Genomic DNA, 19584 nt, shown 5'->3' with positions numbered 1-19584 from the left:
ATTAAGTCAACTGCTGTACACAGTACTAGTCGCTCATTTCAGTTAGGACAAGAACTAGACCGAAGTCTCTCAATGAGCTTGTGGGTAGTCATTATATACTTTGCTATCCACTGGTATCACTAAGCCCTCTTATCTATAAAACATTAAAACCAAGGTATAGAGAAACCAAACCAAATCTCATCAATTCCAACTTGCGTCCACATCGGCCCATGTCTATGAACCGAAAGGCCGATAGCTCATGGATCAAGCGTTCTGAAGCTGCGTCTCTTCATCCACATCTGAACCGCGCGCTGCATCTGTTCCGTCAAGCCGTACGTCAAAGCATTGACGAGCCCAATGAACTGCGTTGAAGCTTGAAGGGCAGTGAGCCACTTTGGCGATGTGCCAACTGACTCAGCCAAGCGATTTGCCATGCCGGGTAACCACAAAATGATATATGCAATCGGATACCCGTTCAACAGCAGCATTCTCCTCAGGTTCGGAGACTTAGGTACGCGATGGTTCGGTCCGTTACCAGTCGAGACATTTTGCGTATTGTTCGTTCCATGATCTTCAGTAGTCGCCGGTTCTGGGTCAGGCCTGGCAGAAGCTGACCACTGGACCTTTCCACCAGGTGATGTACCCTCTCCTTCGCTGTGGCTCTGGTCTCCCTTTGCTATGCCCTGTGACTCAAGTTCATACGAAGCCTCTACAGTGGTAGTGACCCATATCCGTTGGGTATCTGACTGCTCGGCGTTTTCTCGATCGATTCTCGACTGTGCATTCGTGGTGTATCCTTTCGTGGTAGAGGAAGAGAGACCGTATTTGACAAAACTGAAAAGTCGGCGGAGCTTGATGTATATGTAAGTGTAGATAGCCACTGTTGCGAGGAAGATGGCGATGCGCCAAGCGTGAGTGAGACCGTAGCGTAGACCTAGATGTTGGGTCTGGATCCAGCACCAGTTACCGCTCACCGGGCCATAGACATGGAGGCCGAGCCCGACGAAGCCTGAGGGTAATTCAGCATGATCGTTAGTTTATTAGTTTCTGTAAACCTACTGGTGATTGTGCCGGGAATCCAAGGTACGAAACAGACAATAGCAGTCATCAGTCTCGAAGAATCGTCAAGAATCTGTTGTCGCTGAACCGCTAGCAGTACCGAAACCGAGATGATAAGAATATTGAAGTCGATTGCTTGTACCGAGAATTGACCAACCCAAGCATTGGCGACGCAACCAGTACTCGGGGACGCTTTCGGATCCGCGTAGCCATCCTTGATGGCGAGGATACCGGATACTGTATTATTGAGACTGTTGATGAAGTCTTCGTTTCGAGTTAGGCAAACGAACGCGTCCGATGGAGTTGATTGACCTACCTGCAACGAGGAGGTTCACAATCAACGCATGGCGAAAATGTCGTCGCGGCGGAGGAACAATAACATGAAGACACAGCGCGAAAAAGCTCGCGACACATGATAGCACCGATCCAGTCAATGTAGGAATCGAAATCGATAGATTGGCCGGAATAGTGGCCATTATGGCTGATGTCGTTGATGAAGAAAGTAATACATTTGCTTTTTTCCCCTGAATGCGAGACATCTTTCAGCTGAAGAGTTTTTGCATCGCATTGTTATAAAGCACATGAAAGGGGGGGCCTGAGCAAATACTAGACCAAGCTTGGAATGTCAGAGTCGATGAAACTGCGCCAAAACGTCACATCACGAGTATCACCTTCCGCATTCTCCCACGCTCATGACAGAATTATTGCTGTTGGGTGTGCGTTACACTCTGCGCTAAAGAGATCGGCAGAAAGTGTCTAGATGAAACAGGAAGCTCTTCCAGGGGTGTTGGGCGGACTTGATTGGTGGCTTGTTTTAGCTCCCCTGTTGATAAATCGTAGGGCGCGCCATCCGACGTCGGACTCTCCGCTGCTGGCTCAGGGGCTGAAGAATAGAGTTTGGTGTTATTGATTCTGTAACTTATATGTCCAATGAGGGCTGTAGGGCCAAGGTTAAAGGTGAAGCGATGAGATAGTCTTTCGGCTGGGCCACGAGGTCTAGAAAAGAGTGGTTCGATGGCTTACCCGTCGGTCTAAATCATACCGCCACTGACACTATTACTTTAGAAGCCTCTGCAGCGCCGAGAATTACCGCTTTTGTGACGATCACGAACTTGCTGGGGTCTGCTGCAGCCAAGAACAACGCCGGTTCGTTATCTGCACCGCTAAGCTGGGGTTGTTGCCCGTCGTTTGAGTTGTCGCACCGAGATAAGCTGATAAGATGAGCCGCATGACAGCAGATTCTCTAGCTTGAACCTTTACCCAAGATAACCATAACGCGGTTAAACTAACTCCGACTAACAATACGCGTACTTCTGTCATTTACTTTGACAGGTCCCCAGTTCTTCAGGTGGACTAGCAGTGTATAGAAATACTGCGAGAGCGTCAAAGTTTATCTTGCATTAGTAAAGCAGGCTCTCAGACTATTCGGCTTTCCCCAAACTACCGGGGTTTTACTTGGTTTGACCTCATGACCAAATGCAAAACCGGGTACATGGTTATGAAACAGGGTCCACCAGAGTTGCGTTGCGTTACGTTACATCAAGGGTAACTACCGGCATGTGGGGGAAGATACAATAAGCTGTGATAGATGGAAACAGGTGCAGTTCTGTGTCGCGCCATTTCAGACCCTCATTGGCTAGAAAAGTGCCTCAACGATGGATATCGAGATCGATCCATCGCGTCTTGGCTGCTCCAAATCTTCTGCAGGTCTCACTGTACCGCCCGATCGCGCTTTGACAAGGTCTATTCCATGCCGGCAGTGGAGAGGTTGGACTAATGCTCGGACGATAAGCTATCCGTCGCGCTATTGACTATATTTCAGCTTGACATGGGAGTCACTTTAGGCTTTTGAAGGACTGAACTTTCGAGTAACTGGGGCTATGCTCTGTATTTGTTGAGTTGTATATCCCGAGACTTTTTCTGTTACCCATGTTTATCTCGTATCTGAGATCAAAACGAACACTGGCATGTGTTGTAACCTTGTGGCCATTTGCTGATTGGTTCTTGAAGTTTTGAAGGTTCTGACATCTCGCAGAACTTACGTCAATGTAAGAGTTTTAATAGCTTGGCAGAGCATATGGACTAATTGGAACATGTAGTAGGTAGTCTGTTATCGGAAGTGGATTTCTCTCAAGATACTTGCAAAAAGAATTGGCTGGTTATCAGCTTTGCTTAACTTGTTTCGAGTTCTATGTAGGATTGTCTAATCTTGAAGGAGAATTTGGACATGGTACCAAGTTGGATGGGACGTCTCTTATCTAACTCAGCTGGTTCGCTGGAAGCAAAATAAAAATATCGACACTCTAAAGTGTTACTTGTCCACGTATCCTCTCTTAAACCGTAGGTGAAATCTGAGCTTTTTCTAAAGCTCTCGGAGGTAACAGGTTGTGCAGAGCAAAAAGCATATAGGTCTGAAGCACATGGACTCGCTGGGGATTCAGGTCGCTGAAAGTCTTAGTATCTAAGAAGTCTCTAGTAGCAATCAATTATCTGTGACAGTGCAGGGTAACTAGGAGAAAGGTCACAAGGAATGAGCGTAGCTTTAGCCTCCGCTCTCGTAGTGAGATGGGGATAAATGGCCAGCTGGAGAAGGAAGACCGAGTAGCTTTAGCGACCTGCTACCGAGCTTGGGCATCGGAGTTCGCGAGAGAGATAACCTATAGCTTGACTCAGCATGGAGAGCGTAATGCAGAAGCGTTACTAGAGCCAACAGTGAGGAACAAGCCACGAATGATGTGGCTACTATGTATGTTAAGGAGATAAAGTTACTGAATTATTGTATCTACAACGTTATGAATACTGTGTTTCAAAAGGCGATAAACTAATAGGTAGCCATCTTAAGTCCCGGAGGACGTGTGAGGACGATATAAGTATTTGCTTTGATTCTTCATATATTGGGCGCATCAGAGAAATCTATAGTTAGGAGAATATAGAATTTGAAGGAAAGCTTCCTGAAAATATCTCGGCATTATTAACAACTATGCATGTGAGCTTGAGAGTAACATGTATGTATTCTTACATCTGTTTTGTCCTTTAAACGGAGTTTGGTGGATGTTGGGATCTCGAGCACCAAGTCCCTACTCCGTAAATGGCCAGTATTTCGGGCACCGAAAGAACCCGTCTGGCCGCTGAATGAGAATGTATAGAATGACTCGCTATCTGTAAGCGAGGTTTGTCTGTAGGGAGATGGAGTCTGGAGTGGGTTCGGATCAAATGTGCCGAACAAGACTCGGAAGGGCGGGTTGGAGATTAGGGAGAGGCTGAAGGTCATGGATAATTTCCTATTTTGCATTACTTCAATTTGTCTATAGTTGCCATAGGTAAGGATCGTCATGAAGGCCATCCATTACAATTTCAATTACAATTTCAAGTTGGTAGGCGCTGCCAGAAGATTGAGGAAGTGGGTTGTTTAGTTAGCTCGAGTAGTACATATCAGACTTCCGCCATAGTCAAGGCGTGAAAGGCTTAGCATTGAAGACCGTGATACTTAACAGGACAGAGACGCAATAAATATCGGTGATTAGTTGATTTGTATGACGCTCAACTTCATAGTCCGGTACACTATCTATCCCGGAGTGAAGTCGTCGCTAGGAATGTGAAATTGCTCTTGAGGCTGGATGGGGCCGGTGCATCCGCCGCGTAGCTATTTTTAGTACACTTTCAGGGGTCGGCGAGAGGCACATGCGCAGTTATTGCAGTGCAAAACCCGAGCAATGACAGATAACTACTGGCCTTATGGAATGCGAACAATAGCTCCCTTCCCTGAGACCAGGTTTCAACGGCAAAAAAGCCTCTTTGCACCAAGTTTTGTAGATGTAGTACGTGAATATATTTAGACCTTTACATTATGTTAATGATGAAACATATGGAGAAGGATACTTCTGAATACAACATCGAATCATGCGTCATCAGTTCTGAGATATTGGCTCACTGGACACCTGGTTATGATAGTAGGCTTAGATAGCCAAGTGCGTATCGCAGCAGATGAGTTCTTCACGGATGATTTACAAGATATTGGTGATATACGTCAATTAAGTACCAAGCTCAACTCATAGAGTGACAAGGTAAGGCTCGCTCCAATCGATGCTAATCTAGGAATGCAAATACAGTGATCCAAACCCCACAATAGACTATGAACCGTCGAAGTGTACAGAAGGGAATGCGCGTCTAGATGGCCATGGCAACGGCAATACCAGCAATGCCAGCCATTCCGAGGATATCGGCACCCATGGTAGGGGCAGCAGCACCCTTGGACTTGGAGGTGGAGTGAGATGAGGTGGCGCTGGCCTTGGAGGTCTCGGTCTTGGTAGAGTGATGCTCAGTCCTGTTTCTGTCAGTGAGATTCATACTGTTGAAGTGAGGAGGACATACTTGGTGGTGGTCTCAGTGGTGGAAGCGGCCATGGCGCAGGTGGCCAGAGCAGCAGCGAGGAGGAAGTTCAGCTTCATGGTGAAGGATTAAAGTATTAACTTAAAAAAGTTGTAAGTTTGAAAGATTGTAGTTGAGTGAGTAAAGAGTGAATGAGATGTGATGGTTTAAGCTCTCCGGAATGAGGCTGCCATCTCAGCCCTTTTGTACTCGAAACGTCCATGGTGTTTACTGTCGCAGACCTGTAATTGTGTTATACGATGTTCATTATTGGCTAATGCGTAAACCGGCATTTCGGTGCCGCAGTCAGCCAGGCTAGTACTAATCCGATCGCTTACAAGCCTCAACGCGGGCCGAACGACGTGAGGATCCAATAGCTGTGGCGCGCAGGGAAATACGAGACCTCCATTGTTCAGTCATGCCATAACATTAGAGGATGACGCGGCGATGAAAGGGCTGACTAGCCCTCCGCCCCGCGGATCACCGTTAGCTCGTTGGTGATGCCGTATTATCCAGGGCGAGTTTAGAGTTAGGGATGCAGTTTATGGAAATTGCCGAGGTCTAGAACACCACTAACGATGGCTGAGATCCAATTGTTTGATCGTGTGCAACGACTTATTGGTGCTGATGTTACAATGTTTCGGCAATTTAGTACCGAGCGATCGTTGGTCTGAACGACGTGGCTTGCTTGATTGGTGCTGCCCCGGAAAACGGCTGATGGGCTAATTTAGTTCATCCCTGGTGACATGCAGGAACATGATGTCAGAGCAGTGTCACAGCGGTGTGCTAAGAGGAGAGTTGGATAGCTTCAGGGTAGTATGGTCTTGGGGAACGAGTAAAAGGTTCGAGATACAGCTTCATGATTAGATTTGTATGGATACTCAATATTCAAGCTTAATGTAGTCAACGGGTATGCGAGGCACAATCATCACTCAAAACAATACTCCGAGACCTTGGGATCTATGCTTAATGCTAAAGTCGGAACGTTAGAGAAGCAGAATGCAGATTAGTCAACAAGACACTCTTGTTAGGTGTGAAAGTCTGCAAAGACATGCCCTGGCTTTGCCCAGACTCTCAGTCTTTACCGGAGAAGCATCAGCGACGACGCGACGTCTCTCGGTATCATGTCTCTGTCTAAACGCTGCAAGCGTATCATGAAGCTGGACATATTCTCGTGGATTCAGGTCCATGAGAAAAGATCTGTGAGAGCTGACGTATACCACCGACTGTGCCATGATACTGTTCATCCTACCTTGGAGGCTTTGCCTTTGTTGGCTTCCTTCTCCGCGGGTCCCTACCAGTGTACACGTGTCACATACTGCTTGAGACTCATGTAGGCAGGTCAGCGCAAGGCAGACTCATTATTTGACGCAACGAGAAGGTCTTAAAGTGAAGCTTGACCGACGGAGAGAATGAGTATGTATGGTCTCTGCCGTATTGTTTACGAGCTTAGCTTGGGATTGACCAACCACAGTAGAGTCTGCGTAACTCGACCAGGTTCTCTAGACTCCACCCCGCAATCGACTCTTACGCTATTGCACAAGCTTTTGTATCCCTGTCTGATACTGAAGCTAAGTCTTTGGATAGAGTCTTGGCCTATACTGGATATGCTGTACGAGTGACGGATCCCAAGCGAATCGGAGTTTCTGTGCCATCGCTGTCCATGTCGTTTCCTCGAGCCAATACCTCCTGAGATGTTTGTCCACTATTATACGCACCTTGACCTCGGAACAAGCCAAGCTCTGGAGGGTATGTTCTGGAACACTCTAAAGAACAACGCACACGTCAGCCAGTGTTCCAGAGCGATTCCCTTGTGGGTTTAGCGGCGACTCACCGTGATATGTGCGCATGGCCTGGAGAAACGGTACCACCAGTAACAGGAGGCACAGCAGCTGACTAACTCCTTCAATGTCGCTCTCAGACTCCATCCCTTCCCACGCACCAAGTACATATATCCTCTCCGCCTGAATCCACCAAACTCCCAGACCAAACCACAGCACCCCATCGAAAAGAAGAACACCCAGTGCTTCCGAGTTGAATGCATAATACAGCGGCATAAATATCAACCTCCACCAGCGGCGTTTCTGTTCATTCTTTGGTGCTCCCAAGACTCTACCATCGGAACCCAAAACCTTGATCTTGTTGGTCCACCATATCGAGACTGCGGGCCATAGTGATAGACACTGGATGGTATACCCTTGGATGAGCAGGACATAACTCGCAATCATCCAAGACAGGGGACTTCCTGCTTTTTTCATCCCGATTGCACAACTCGCCAACCGTTCGTCATAATTATCCCAATCTCCAGCCCCAGTGACCCAGGTGCAGTACAGCAGTAACGCCGCAAGGATAAGCATAGCGGAAATTCGACATATCATGTCTGCGCCCAAGGCTGAAGTCAACGCAGCCTTCTTTTGAAAAGCCCTGTCATCTGATTGGTAATGAGCAGGTTTATTGCCCAATCCCCCATGTGTCTCAACGCGTATGGCGTAGAGTGTTAGTATATGTACACCACTTGTGAGCCATGCAAGATTAGTCGCCGTCATAAAATGATAGACCGATATCTCTTTCCTGTGTAATTCGATGGTGGCAGTGCACAATATTGCCATGCTAGTGACGAGCTGTGTATCGGCGAGTGTTATCACGAACGAGTAGAGACCGCGCTTCAGCTGATTGATGTGCGCTCTGATCCACCTTGATCTGATAAGGAGCCTGACAAAAGGATCTGAAACATTTCGTCGTACCCAGTCGTCAATTGGATTGACGGATTCCACAAAGCCAAAACGAGGTGGTGGTCTCGCACCTCCGACCTCAATGACGTTCAGTCCAGAGCTCGCTATAGCAAGATACAAGCTTATGCTAATAATTGCCAAGCATGAAGCAGTGATGAAAGCGGTGACGACCTGTCATTGTCAGTGTTTTATTGGCCTCTTGCGTCATCGGCACTTACACCAATTCCGGCAATGTCTGGATCAGGGTCAAATTCGGTCGCGCATTTCTCCCAAGAAGAATTCGAGGTCATTGTCATGAACGATGGCAGATGTCGAGCGGTGGCTCAACAGGAGGAGCGAAAAAGAAGAAAAAATAGTGATGCCTTGTATTTAGGGGCCGGAGTGTTTCTCGTATAGTTTACCTAGTCTGTCTCCGTCCGATGAATAAGCCTCAATACGTACGTCACCCGAAGCGCGCTAGGCCAGCCACCAACGTGGTTTGGTAAGGATTCGAATCCTTCTACGCGAGGTTGCTAAATCGGTACAGACTGTCAAATAGCGGATTGGCAATTGGCCAAAGAAAATCGCGTTCTGTGAGACTACTAAGTAAATCAAATTATATTCTAGGGGACATGCAGATTTACCACTATAGCCCAACATCAATGGCACTGTCTTGAGAAATACAAGGCTGACTCGTAGGATGCTGAGCCGCTAACACGCTACTCCTAGCCGGCTATAGGGCCGAAAGCGAGTCAAGGGAGAAATCCTCCTATCTGGCTGCCTAAAGTTAATTGTAGCGAGTCATGATAGCCGACTCATGCCTCACAATTTGTCTTCTCAAATCAGTCAGTATATAAACTGATAAGAGCCAAGTCCACCTAATTTCAAAACAGCCTGGGGATTTAATTGTCCTGGCTTTACGTAAATACTATATACACAAGAAGGAAAACGACAACACCACCAACAGCTGCGTCAACCCATAAGTCAGACAACCCCTCTCTTAGTTTCCAGCTGTCTTGGTCGTAGTGACAAAAGCCGAAGACGCAATCTCAGTAGCAGGATCCTCCTCAGAAGCCATGCGCCAGTTACACGGAATCTCCCTCCAGGTCGTCTTGTAGCACGTAGCCGCACATCCATAAGCGCTCTCCGAGTCTTGCACCATGCAGCGCTTGCCCTGGCCAGAGAACCTGAAATGCGCACGTCTGTTATCCCAGTCCACGCAGAACTCAACCATCGCAGGGACCGAAGTACCCCTGCAGCCCTTCTCAGCGTTGACTTTGTAGGTGCCATAGTCGGTATAGAACCATGCATCGTAACTTGTGCATGTCCAGCCGGCGCAGGTGGTGAAAACCTCCATGCGGTCTGCAGATGCAGTCAGGGCTAGGGAGGCGAGAATGGCGGTGGTGTCAAAACGCATGTTGATGATGAGCTTGATAAAGAAGGGGAGTAAGGTGATCTAAAACATGGGAGTCAGAGCTGAATTGGTAGAGAGTTGAGCGGTTGCGATACTTACCGTGATCTTGCAGGCGAATGAAGAGAATAGTAGTGGAAGTTAAGATGAGGAAGATGCTGCTGCAATAAATGATCTGAAAGCGAGATATGGATCAATATTTATACTTAAAGAACCCTATATGTTTGCCCTTCCCTTAATGCGCAAGAGGGGCCAACAGATATTGTCTCCATAGTAAGCACGCATAATGAAGGCCATTTGATGAAGAGTTTACAGCGGTGTCACCGACAGTGGTCTCCGTAGGCCAGTCTTGGCCAAGACCTGGCATGATGCTATTGCCTATTATGAGTTTGTATACTACTATTAAATGTCGGCATCCTTGGCTCGGTAGTATTGAAGGATTTGACGAGCCCTATGTTACATCGAGACCCTGCATCAGTTTCCGCTGTGGTAAGCTCAAAAACTACCTACCGAAAACAGGATGCGGCCCGAGAATACGATATCCACTCAACGCGGTATTCTCAACTAAATCCGTACTCAATCTTCGACTCCATACGATACAGATGTGACCCTGCATCACAAAGCTAAGCGTTTATTGTCTTTAGGGTTTACGCCAAGGCCATGGACCCCCTGTCACGTATATGTGGACTGACCCAGCCTTATCCGCAAAGTCTGACAAGTCAAGGGTTTGGACGCATGCTTTTATCTCATTGGTTGCTTCGCTAAACTGATTCAGGCGTCCAGCTGTTACAACGCTAGAATCTTTATGCGTGTCTTTTGTATGAAGCTTTGGGCTAATCTGCTGATGAAAACATCGAAGGAAAAAAAGATTATTTGCGCACGATCGAAATAGCACTGGGAAGCATTCTCTGTGAACAGCTTGGTACATTGCTATACAGAGCTAGGTATGTACACCGTATTAAACAGTCTGTAGCGGGGGCCTTATAACATTAGAAGAACTTGTTCAACCTTGTTCAGAGGCCGCAATCTGTTCCGTCCTGCCCCAACAGATGTTCCCCAAACCTCTAGTTCAGGGACAGTGATAAGAGCTTGATTGTATGAACATATGCCTTGCCGCATGAACATGGAGAAAACCACGGCGGAGAGTTGGCAATTATAAGATAATGTTGTCTCCTCCCTTTATCTTCATTATTTCTGTACGAGACAAATCTCTTTTTTGAAAACTAGGTAAGTCATTTGTTCTTTGCTGACGTCTTATCTCACACAGAAGTCCACGATGTTTTCGGCTTTCAAAACTAGTCACTCACCTGAGGCGACATCCCTGATCAAGAAGCATGGTGTTAACGATGCACTTTTTGTTAAGAATCTCGGGTATTTCACCAACATCGACCTGAACATGGTTGGTGACCATAGCTTCACCGCCATGAGCGTAGGCGTACGTAAGATCGCGTCTGGTTTAAGAGACCCAATTGGCTTAACTTCCTCAGAGTATGACGTCCTGGCTTTCTGGTCGAATCATCTCGGAAGTGCAAGAGTGCCGTTTCTCACAGAGCGTGCGCAAGCTATCTATGAGGCACGCGGGAAGACTGGGCCGTACTCTAGACATGACCTGGAGTTCATCCGGTGGACTGTTAACTCTATGAGGAGGGAGGTAGCGACAACAGATACAATGTTGGCCTAGTTCTGTACGGAGCATGGAGATATCCTGGACGTAGAGTATGAGATGCGCACCGAAGAAGGGATGAAACGTCTCTTGACTGGAAAAGTGAAGTCTCAACAAGACTACACATCTGGAGAACAAAGGGTCGCTGCTCGAGTGAGTGTCCTTGATCCTCTCACTATCGAGGATCAAGATATGGATAAACTGAAAGATCCAAAACAGATCAGCACGCTGGCTGGGGTAGACATGGCTATCTCTCGTATTAACACGTATAGAGAAAGACTTGACAGTGAGAGAACTCGGCTTGAGAATGATGCCAAGGCGCTGTGTCTTCAGAAGGAATTCGCTGAAAAGAGACTCAAGGCATTGAATGAGAAGCGCGTTTATCTGAGGAGCGAAAAGCAGTAGATGAAGCGGTTTGGGCACATGGGGGTAGAGATGGATCAGGTGAACTTTTTGCGAGGGTGATGCTATTAGCTGGACCGAGAGAAATGTTTTTGAAATGCCTACTATTTTGAAGGTTGCGATAAGTCTGCACTGGGGGTTGATTGGGGCATGCCGTATCGGGATAGCATAGTGACTCTTTGACGGCTGTGGGTTTGTATTAAAAGTCAGGTAGCTACATAAACTCTGTTTAACAGGGATAAATACGGTAAATTTGTCAGTCGGTTGGCAACAGATGAATGTGCATGTTAAAATTACTACTGTACTGTAGACGATCATAGAACTTGCCCGCTCTGATTGCTCTTGTAATGCTTCGTGAAATCATATTCGATACTGGACACTTTCTGTACATACGTCAGCATCACCGCTTTGGCTAATTTATAACGTGAGATCTAGTGACTCACCAACAAAAACGCCCTCATGTCATTGTCGTCCTGCTGGAGATCCTTCAGAATGCCAAAAAACTTGTCTGTCTCCAAGACCGTGTGAGGATCAGATGTCGCCACACGATTGAGATTCTTGATCGATCGCGGATCAACATATCTAACAAAGATATCCCGTCGGACCTCTGCATACTTGTTAAGGATATCTTCGTCCGCTAGACCATGGTAGTATCCGATGAAGCAATCTGCTAGACCACCGACGTCCAAGACGGCAGTCATGCAACCATAACCTCCCATAGGGTTGCAGACATGCGCCGCATCAGCGGCTAGAATGACACGCCCGACCTTGAAGCTCTCAACGCAACGATTGTGTATGTTGTATATGTTAGTGTGTTCGATTCGGTACTGGTCTGGGTCGGGGTGTCCGGGGAGCATTGCTTTCATGTGTGCTGGACGACGAGCCAGATACTCTTCGTCTGTCAAGCCCGTGACTGGGTCTCCGTAGGTGACGCGCCATAGACCTCCTTTTCCTCTGCGCGCAATGAGGCCCCAGTGATCATTGTCGACCATGTAATTTCCACCGTCCCAGTTATGCCTTTGGAAGCCATCGTAGTAGACCTATTGTTCATCAGTACTTGGAACATTAATTTGAGGGATAAACAAACATTTTGAACAACAAATCGATAAGGTAGTGTCTGTCCAGGCCATTCTCTTCCGAACAATGAGCGTCTGACAGCACTAGATGCTCCGTCGCATCCCACGACGTAGTCAGCAGTGATACGAGCATTCTCTGAACCCCCCTCGCCTTTGATGTTGACGTCAACATAGGCAGAATTGCCATCCTGGCCGACATTTGTAACTTCATGATTGAACTTGACGTCGATGAGCCCCTCTCCTCTCTCAAGACAATGTCGGTAGATGATTTGTATGATCTCACCAAGAGGCAAGATTGTCATGCGATCGGGATCATCCTCGACAAGTGATAGGTCCAGACTTATCAGCTTCTCGTGATCTGAGACACGCCTCCAACATATACTCGGAAATTTTGCGATACTGGCTTTGCGAATATCCTCAAGAATGCCGGCGCGACGGAAGACGCGGGTGGCTGGTACTCCATACTGCGTTGCTCGTAGGCGCGTGTCAAGATGCGGCCACGACTCCAGAACAACAGAAGGGATATTTCTCTGGGCAAGAAGAAGAGCCAGTAGCAGACCAGAGGGACCTGCACCGACGATAATGATCTGTTGGATGTCAGCAACGATTTGGGGGATACGTGGAGAGTATCCTGCCTTGTTGAATGGTCGATCTGAAGAAGACGAGTCCATGATCGTGAGGCGCTGGGTGAAGTCTGCGAGAGTACAGTGAAGGTTAAATGTGCCATCGACGTGGGTACTTAATTAAAATTGTAGTAAGTAAAGAGAGTAGTCAAGAATTATATATGTCGTCAATGGCCCTAAGCTCCGCACCAAGCTTGTTGGCGATCCCCCGCCCCCAGCGCGGGGTTACAACACCAAATCTCACATCATCGGCATCTGTAAGCGGTAAGAACAAGGGAACGACCGACTAACTTGAAATGGACACGACTTGATCATCATCGCATAGAATTCCAATACTAAGTAAGTACTGCCATCTCCCTCGCTTCCTGTTCCAAGTACTACTGTTACAACTGGTATCTGAAGTCTTTGTTATCCCTCTCGGTGACATCTTCAAGCCCATGAGAAATGCCTGGGGGTCCATACTCCCTATCGCGTCTCTTGTTTTCCCGCGCCAGCATAAACCGAGTTGTCTGACAAATCGCCATCGCAGTAACATAGCATACCATAATACCGATGAATGATTCATTATATCCGGGCGCGAATTTCCTAGATGACAGATGTTAGCAGCGGAAGGCTGGAGTAGAAGACAGTTAGGATACTCACGCATCAAATAGCAACGGACCGATAATATTACCAAGGCAATAGCCAATAAAAATGCCGGCAGACACAATTGTCTTCTTAGTATAGCCAGCAAAGTTACAGGTGCCAAAGGCTATGACCTGCACGTAACATGATCCAAAGAACGAAACCAGGTAGATGCCAACGATTCGCCCGGCAGTTTGACTAGCAGGTAGTTGCCACAATAGAACGCAACCTGTGATAACTGGAAGGCATGCGATGGTATAAATATGATGTCTCATATCGGGCAACGTCCGTCCAAGCCACCCAGATCCAACAATAGTGAAGATGGAGATGGCCCCTAAAGGAATATTGAGTAGGAGGGTGTGAAACACGCTGAAGCCTAGGCCTTTGAAGACCAAGCTTGAAAATGTGTTGGCAGCACTTGTAGCTGTACTACACAGCATTCCGAGCAAGCACAGGGACCAGAACTGATAACTAATCAGCGTCTCCCAGATCTGCCGTGGCTTCAAACGGGTGTTCTCGAAACCAGTGTTATTCTTTCGCAGCCGCAGAATGGCCAATGCTCGTTCGGCCTCCGTAAGGCGTTTTGCCGTGACAGGTGAATCGGGGAAAAAGACATACACAACGAAAGACCAGAGAAGAGTGAGGGCACCGGCGAAGATGTATAGGATACGCCAACCAGCGATACTGCCCTTGATGCTTCCAAGTCCGTAGTTGATCAGCGGCGAGACGAGGTTGACCGCACCGCCACTGGAATACCAGAAGCCCATTCTGAGGACTTGTTCTTCATTGGTATACCACTTGGAAGTAACGAGCATGAATAATGGGGAAACACCGGCTTCAATGAGGCCTAGGAAGAAGCGATTGGCCATAAAGCCTGAGTAGGAAGTGCAGGCTGGAGTGGAGAGCACGACTATACCCCAGAGAAAGCAAATGGCTGCGCAAACCTTTGCAGTAGGGAATTTCTGGCCCAATATGGAGAGCTGCACGGAGACTTGAGCATTGTTGACTTGCGTGTTATTGAAGAGGAACTTACAGGATAGCAGCCGACGATGAAACCACAGAAGAAGATCATAGTGCAGTTCGAGTATCGCAGACCTTGGACAATATCCAGATCTTCTCTGAGCCCAAAGATGGCGCCGTGGCCTATCATTACCTTGTCATAGTATTGCAAAGCGTAGGTCATACACATCTAAAGGTTTATCAAATTGGCTGTATGTCAGGGCAAATGGAGCGTGACGTACCAGTGGCATCAAGTACCAATCAATTTTCTTGACTAACTTCTTCTCGGCGATAGGGTCTACTTCATCCTCGGCATGGGCTTCTGCAAGCTTGAGTGCGACGTTGTACGTGTCCGGGTGCGTTTCGTGCGACGAGCCATCTTGAAAGTCGATTTGCTCGTTAGGTGATCTCTTTGATATTTGAGTCTTTTGGTCGGCCATTGTTATAAGTTACACAAGAGTGTCTGACTCACAGGCAAACATGAGCAGAGCATTCAGTTGTTTTATAAAGAAAAGTTATCCAGCTGAACTACTCAGAGATGTCTGTATTTGGCCGTAATCTTGAGTCCGGGGTTGCGGGGAGATCACGGCGCTTATCTCTCGGCGTAGATCTTCCGGATCTGCCCCGTGGGTATCTACAACAAAGTACCATTAGATTAGAGCGTAGTGACCCCTCGCTACTTAATTACTGTAGCCATCGTATGGTCTGCCCACATTCCGAAGATAAACTAGTGTTGTTTCTTGTTTCGCGCCCGCGCAGAATCGACTAGTCTGCGCTAATCCGGCAGGTTGGCTGGCAGTTCCGCTATCTCCGCGGTTCTAACATCCTCGGTTGGTACGAGCTGTAGTACGATGTTTCAGGAACTGAAACCTCTCCTACTATGCTCGCCAAATGCCGGACGACTGCAGCGCTCATGACACGGCTGATTAAAAGGCTGAACTAAGAGGGGTTCGCCCTGCTTACATTCTTCCTCATTCAGTGGCGTTGGTGAAACAGCAAGAGGTGCAGACCAAAGAGGGCACCAGCACCAGTGGAGAAACGAAGAAATATAGATGCGCAATTATAACGTTTATTTTTCTTGGGTCATCTAACCATGTCCTGCATCATACAGCCACAACACTCTAACTTCCGTTTTTATGCAAGTGGCGTAGCATTTACCTATGCCTTGTAATGATAGTTATATCTTTCTGGTAACCGTAAAATATATATCGAAAGCCAAGATAAATAGTAAGAAATAGCTATATAGTGTTTACAAATCCTAATGGCCCGATGAAAAAGTTGTCTTCAACTTCGCCGCAGCTAGATCCATCACAGCCCGTGCGGTCGGTCCGTTTCGGGTCTCTTTGATAAGGCAAAAAGAATGCAGCTGACCCTCCGCCTTGATAATCGCTGCATCAACCCCAGCCTTCTGAAGTCTGTTACCAAAAGCCACGCCCTCATCCACAAGCGGGTCTACAGTTGATAGGAAGAGTACAGTCGGAGGGAACTGAGCAAGCAATTCGTCCGGGATATAACCCAATGGAGAAGCCAGAGGCGTTTTACGATCCTCTTCGTTAGGGATGAAAGAGTCATGCATCCACTTCATCGAGGCCTGTGAAAGAAAGGGTGCGTTCTTGAACGTCTCGTGTGAGGGGAGTTTTGTGTCGTACGTTGTGGTGGGGGCCCATAGAAGGAGGTGGCCGATTCTGGCTGGTAGCTTGTGCAGGATCGATAGATAAGTAAGGCCAATAGCCAAGTGTCCTTGCAAGGTTAACGCCATACATCGATTTGACGAGAATAAAAAGCATACCTCCGGCGCTGTCTCCAGCGAGAGCAATTGTTTCAGCCAAAAGTTGGTGCTGACTTGCATGTTGCACTATGTGTTCAAGGACCTCGTATGACTGGCGAAATTGATAGGGAAACGTTTGATATGGTACTCTTGTGTACTCAGGGAAGACTATAGTTGCACCGGTTCGCCGAGCCAAGTCTTCTAACAAGACAGCAAAAGACTTTGCACTAGACTAAAGTCAGCTCCCAGTTCATGACCTAGAATCCGAGGAAATATTTACCTCCCCATCATATATCCTCCACCATGAAGATAAAACACTATCGGTAGGGACTTGTTGACTAGAGATTTTGATCTGACCAGGGCAACAGTGGTAGGACCATATTTGCCACTAACCTCTAGAGTCTCTGTTTGAATGTCTTCTGCTGGCTTGTGTTTCTGAAGCTCTTCGAGGTTATCAAAAGCTTGTTGGCAGTTGCCTGTCTCGTGCGGAGAAGGTGAGCTAGCGATCCTTGCAGCAAAAGCGGCATTGACGGGATGGAGATGATACATAGCGATGAGCTACTGACAAATAATTGAACTTAATTGCAGGATATAGTTGTTAAATAATGTTAATCATGAACAAGCTGGGATAAATGTAGAAGTTTATAACCCTTGAGCACTATCTGCATACTGAGTTTTCGCCCTTTCAGTGTTAGTTCCCCGTTCTCTCGCTTACTCCCCGATGTCCCGCTCACTCCCCGTGTTCCGGCTTACGCCCTATCTTCCGCCTGTTTCCCACTTTTCAGCCCTTGTATCGGTATTCATGATTATATTGCTGTTCATCTTATGAAGAAATCTCTTTGATCCTTTTAATGCATGTTCTTGATTATTAATATCTTTACAGAAAGCTAATTTGGACTTTTGGCAGCGTTGCCACGAACAGAATGAACCATGCTTCAAGGCATTCCTCCAGGCCTCAGCTCTAAATCTCCTGGCCAAAAGGTGGATATTGGGGTGCAGTAACGCCATCGCAAGAGTATTGCACAATGTATGGGCTGGCAGTAACGTCATTGCTGACGAGAATTTGTCCATTGGGAGCTGTGACGGAGAAGGTGAAGCCACCGCCATACTGAGCCTGACCATACACGAATCGGATAGGAATATATACACCAGCGGGAATGTCGACTTCAAAATGTGCGCTGCCAGCAATGTGATCAGGCTGATTGTACAGAGCCTTGGCATCGGCATTACCAGAGTTCCAACCAGCGTAAGCCTTTGCGCCAATCCACAGGTACACTGCGTCGTTGGCGTAGGGAATGTCAAACTTGTAGGTACCAGCATCGCAACTGTAGAGATAACCGTGGTGGTTAAGGGCGAAGTAATCGAGAGCGAGATCGGTTGTAGAGCCGTAGATTGGAGCTGACTGAGCGCCGCTGCTGGGCTGGAAGAGGCCGCCGATCTGGCGGGTCGTGCTGAAGTAAAGGGGATTGGTCTGTTTGAAGGATTGGGGCACGAAGCTGGAGTAGGTCGTGTCGGTGTTTTGGGCAGGGTTGCTGTAGTATGCCCAGTCAAAGCCGAGGTTGTTGCAAGCCGAGGGGGTAGGGCATTGCGCTGCACCGGTGGTTGTTGTTGCTTCCTCGGTGGTGGTATCAGCAACGGTAGTCGTCGTTGCGATCTCAGTAGTAGACTCTTCAGTAGTAGAGGCCTCAGTTGTCTGAGAGCTCAGCTCAGTGGTAGAAGCGGCTTCGGATGCAGAAATGGTGGTGGACACATCAATCGACGTAGAAAGTTCGGTCGTTGCGGAGGTAACCTGGGTAGCATGAGATGTAACTGGCTTGCAAGGTCCAGCAGAAACACCGACGCTGAGACAAGCCAGCACGCTAATGAGTGTCTTGGAGTTCATCATGACGTTGACGTGTTGAATTGATCTTTAACGAGAGACTAGAAACCCGTAAATGAGCGAATGGGTGAGACAATGACAGAACTTCAACGGTACCTAAGGTTGGGTCTTGGGGGGAGCGTTGATAAATACCGTTTCACCTAGCAGTTAATTCCGCTGAGGCCGTCTGTGACAGCTAGCGGACTAGACCTGTTCCAGTGTGGCTGCTGACTCGCTTGGTGGTCTCATTTTAATGGCGGTGCTGCGATTGGTGAGCCCCTGCATGAAAATCGATAGTTTGGCCGCTAAAGAGATTTTCGTCCACGCTATTGAAATAGAGTCCGGAGCGGCTGAAGGAACAAGGATATGGAAATGGGGATGCGCAGCCCGCTATGACATCTTTTTTCCATGAATCCAAAAATCATACGGTGTTCAGCTTGGACAGGACTAAGAAAGATAATATGTAATATTTATTTTAGCATTAAAGAGGGAATCCTGCTAGCACTCAATGTCGATTAAGACGCGGAGATCTGAGTACATATTTCTACTGTTGTCTTGCGCGCATATCAGGTTAGTACAATCAGCTATTACGGAGCGCCCTAAGGTTGTTGCGATTCATCGTCTCTGGATAGAAGAGGAAGAAGATTATGATGAGTATTAAAGCTGATCTGATGGCGTATATCTACAATGGCAAGCAGTCTGGCCATTGTGATAATGAAATTCCCAAGCCAATGATTGGCCAGTTCATAGCCACTAGCAACATGACAGGCGTAACCTCACTGGAGTATAGAACGTTGGCTTCGAAGAATCCAATCCGATGCAACCAACTGATCATGAAGACGAGAAAGCTCAATTAATTGTCGTAGAGTGTGACAAGGAGAGAGAACTGGTACAAATAGCCAAGCAAGTCATAGATATAGGCATCGCAATTGCCTGAATCATGAGGGAGCGCGACAGGCAGACGGCCCTATCTGTCACCTGGAATATAGCTGGCAAGCCTTCTCGAGTGACGATTGAATTTAGACGATCTGTGTGGTAATCGC

The 19584-nt window shown here is 47.5% G+C and overlaps 8 protein-coding genes across 8 annotated transcripts; 1 reads left to right on the top strand and 7 right to left on the bottom strand.

Moving 5' to 3' along the window:
• Nucleotides 1-236: 236 nt before the first annotated feature.
• On the bottom strand, nucleotides 237-1514 carry FTJAE_2271 (uncharacterized protein; the record flags this gene model as incomplete). Its single annotated transcript, XM_037348448.1, has 3 exons — nucleotides 237-988; nucleotides 1039-1302; nucleotides 1355-1514. The coding sequence occupies 3 exons, from the start codon at nucleotides 1512-1514 to the stop codon at nucleotides 237-239; spliced, it is 1176 nt and encodes a 391-aa protein (XP_037210523.1).
• Nucleotides 1515-5205: 3691 nt separating this feature from the next.
• On the bottom strand, nucleotides 5206-5486 carry FTJAE_2270 (uncharacterized protein; the record flags this gene model as incomplete). The annotated part of the gene is made up of 2 exons (XM_037348447.1): nucleotides 5206-5362; nucleotides 5410-5486. The coding sequence occupies 2 exons, from the start codon at nucleotides 5484-5486 to the stop codon at nucleotides 5206-5208; spliced, it is 234 nt and encodes a 77-aa protein (XP_037210522.1).
• A 1686-nt stretch (nucleotides 5487-7172) lies between these two features.
• FTJAE_2269 (uncharacterized protein) lies at nucleotides 7173-8428 on the bottom strand (the record flags this gene model as incomplete). The annotated part of the gene is made up of 2 exons (XM_037348445.1): nucleotides 7173-8309; nucleotides 8357-8428. The coding sequence occupies 2 exons, from the start codon at nucleotides 8426-8428 to the stop codon at nucleotides 7173-7175; spliced, it is 1209 nt and encodes a 402-aa protein (XP_037210521.1).
• Nucleotides 8429-9117: 689 nt separating this feature from the next.
• FTJAE_2268 (uncharacterized protein) lies at nucleotides 9118-9534 on the bottom strand (the record flags this gene model as incomplete). The annotated part of the gene is made up of 1 exon (XM_037348444.1): nucleotides 9118-9534. One exon carries the CDS (start codon nucleotides 9532-9534, stop codon nucleotides 9118-9120), a length of 417 nt encoding a protein of 138 aa, XP_037210520.1.
• Nucleotides 9535-10804: 1270 nt separating this feature from the next.
• Nucleotides 10805-11596, top strand: FTJAE_2267 (uncharacterized protein; the record flags this gene model as incomplete). Its single annotated transcript, XM_037348443.1, has 2 exons — nucleotides 10805-10963; nucleotides 11210-11596. The coding sequence occupies 2 exons, from the start codon at nucleotides 10805-10807 to the stop codon at nucleotides 11594-11596; spliced, it is 546 nt and encodes a 181-aa protein (XP_037210519.1).
• Nucleotides 11597-11907: 311 nt separating this feature from the next.
• FTJAE_2266 (3-(3-hydroxyphenyl)propionate 2-hydroxylase) lies at nucleotides 11908-15355 on the bottom strand (the record flags this gene model as incomplete). Its single annotated transcript, XM_037348442.1, has 6 exons — nucleotides 11908-11976; nucleotides 12037-12633; nucleotides 12681-13407; nucleotides 13935-14896; nucleotides 14950-15105; nucleotides 15158-15355. The coding sequence occupies 6 exons, from the start codon at nucleotides 15353-15355 to the stop codon at nucleotides 11908-11910; spliced, it is 2709 nt and encodes a 902-aa protein (XP_037210518.1).
• An 818-nt stretch (nucleotides 15356-16173) lies between these two features.
• Nucleotides 16174-17232, bottom strand: FTJAE_2265 (alpha beta hydrolase; the record flags this gene model as incomplete). Its single annotated transcript, XM_037348441.1, has 3 exons — nucleotides 16174-16604; nucleotides 16705-16910; nucleotides 16964-17232. 3 exons carry the CDS (start codon nucleotides 17230-17232, stop codon nucleotides 16174-16176), a joined length of 906 nt encoding a protein of 301 aa, XP_037210517.1.
• Nucleotides 17233-17644: 412 nt separating this feature from the next.
• FTJAE_2264 (conidiospore surface protein) lies at nucleotides 17645-18565 on the bottom strand (the record flags this gene model as incomplete). Its single annotated transcript, XM_037348440.1, has 1 exon — nucleotides 17645-18565. One exon carries the CDS (start codon nucleotides 18563-18565, stop codon nucleotides 17645-17647), a length of 921 nt encoding a protein of 306 aa, XP_037210516.1.
• Nucleotides 18566-19584: the final 1019 nt, after the last annotated feature.

This window comes from Fusarium tjaetaba (assembly GCF_013396195.1).
Source record: "Fusarium tjaetaba strain NRRL 66243 chromosome Unknown NRRL66243_c0000041, whole genome shotgun sequence".
Classification (NCBI taxonomy): domain Eukaryota; kingdom Fungi; phylum Ascomycota; class Sordariomycetes; order Hypocreales; family Nectriaceae; genus Fusarium; species Fusarium tjaetaba.
This window is presented reverse-complemented; position numbering and strand designations above follow the sequence as displayed.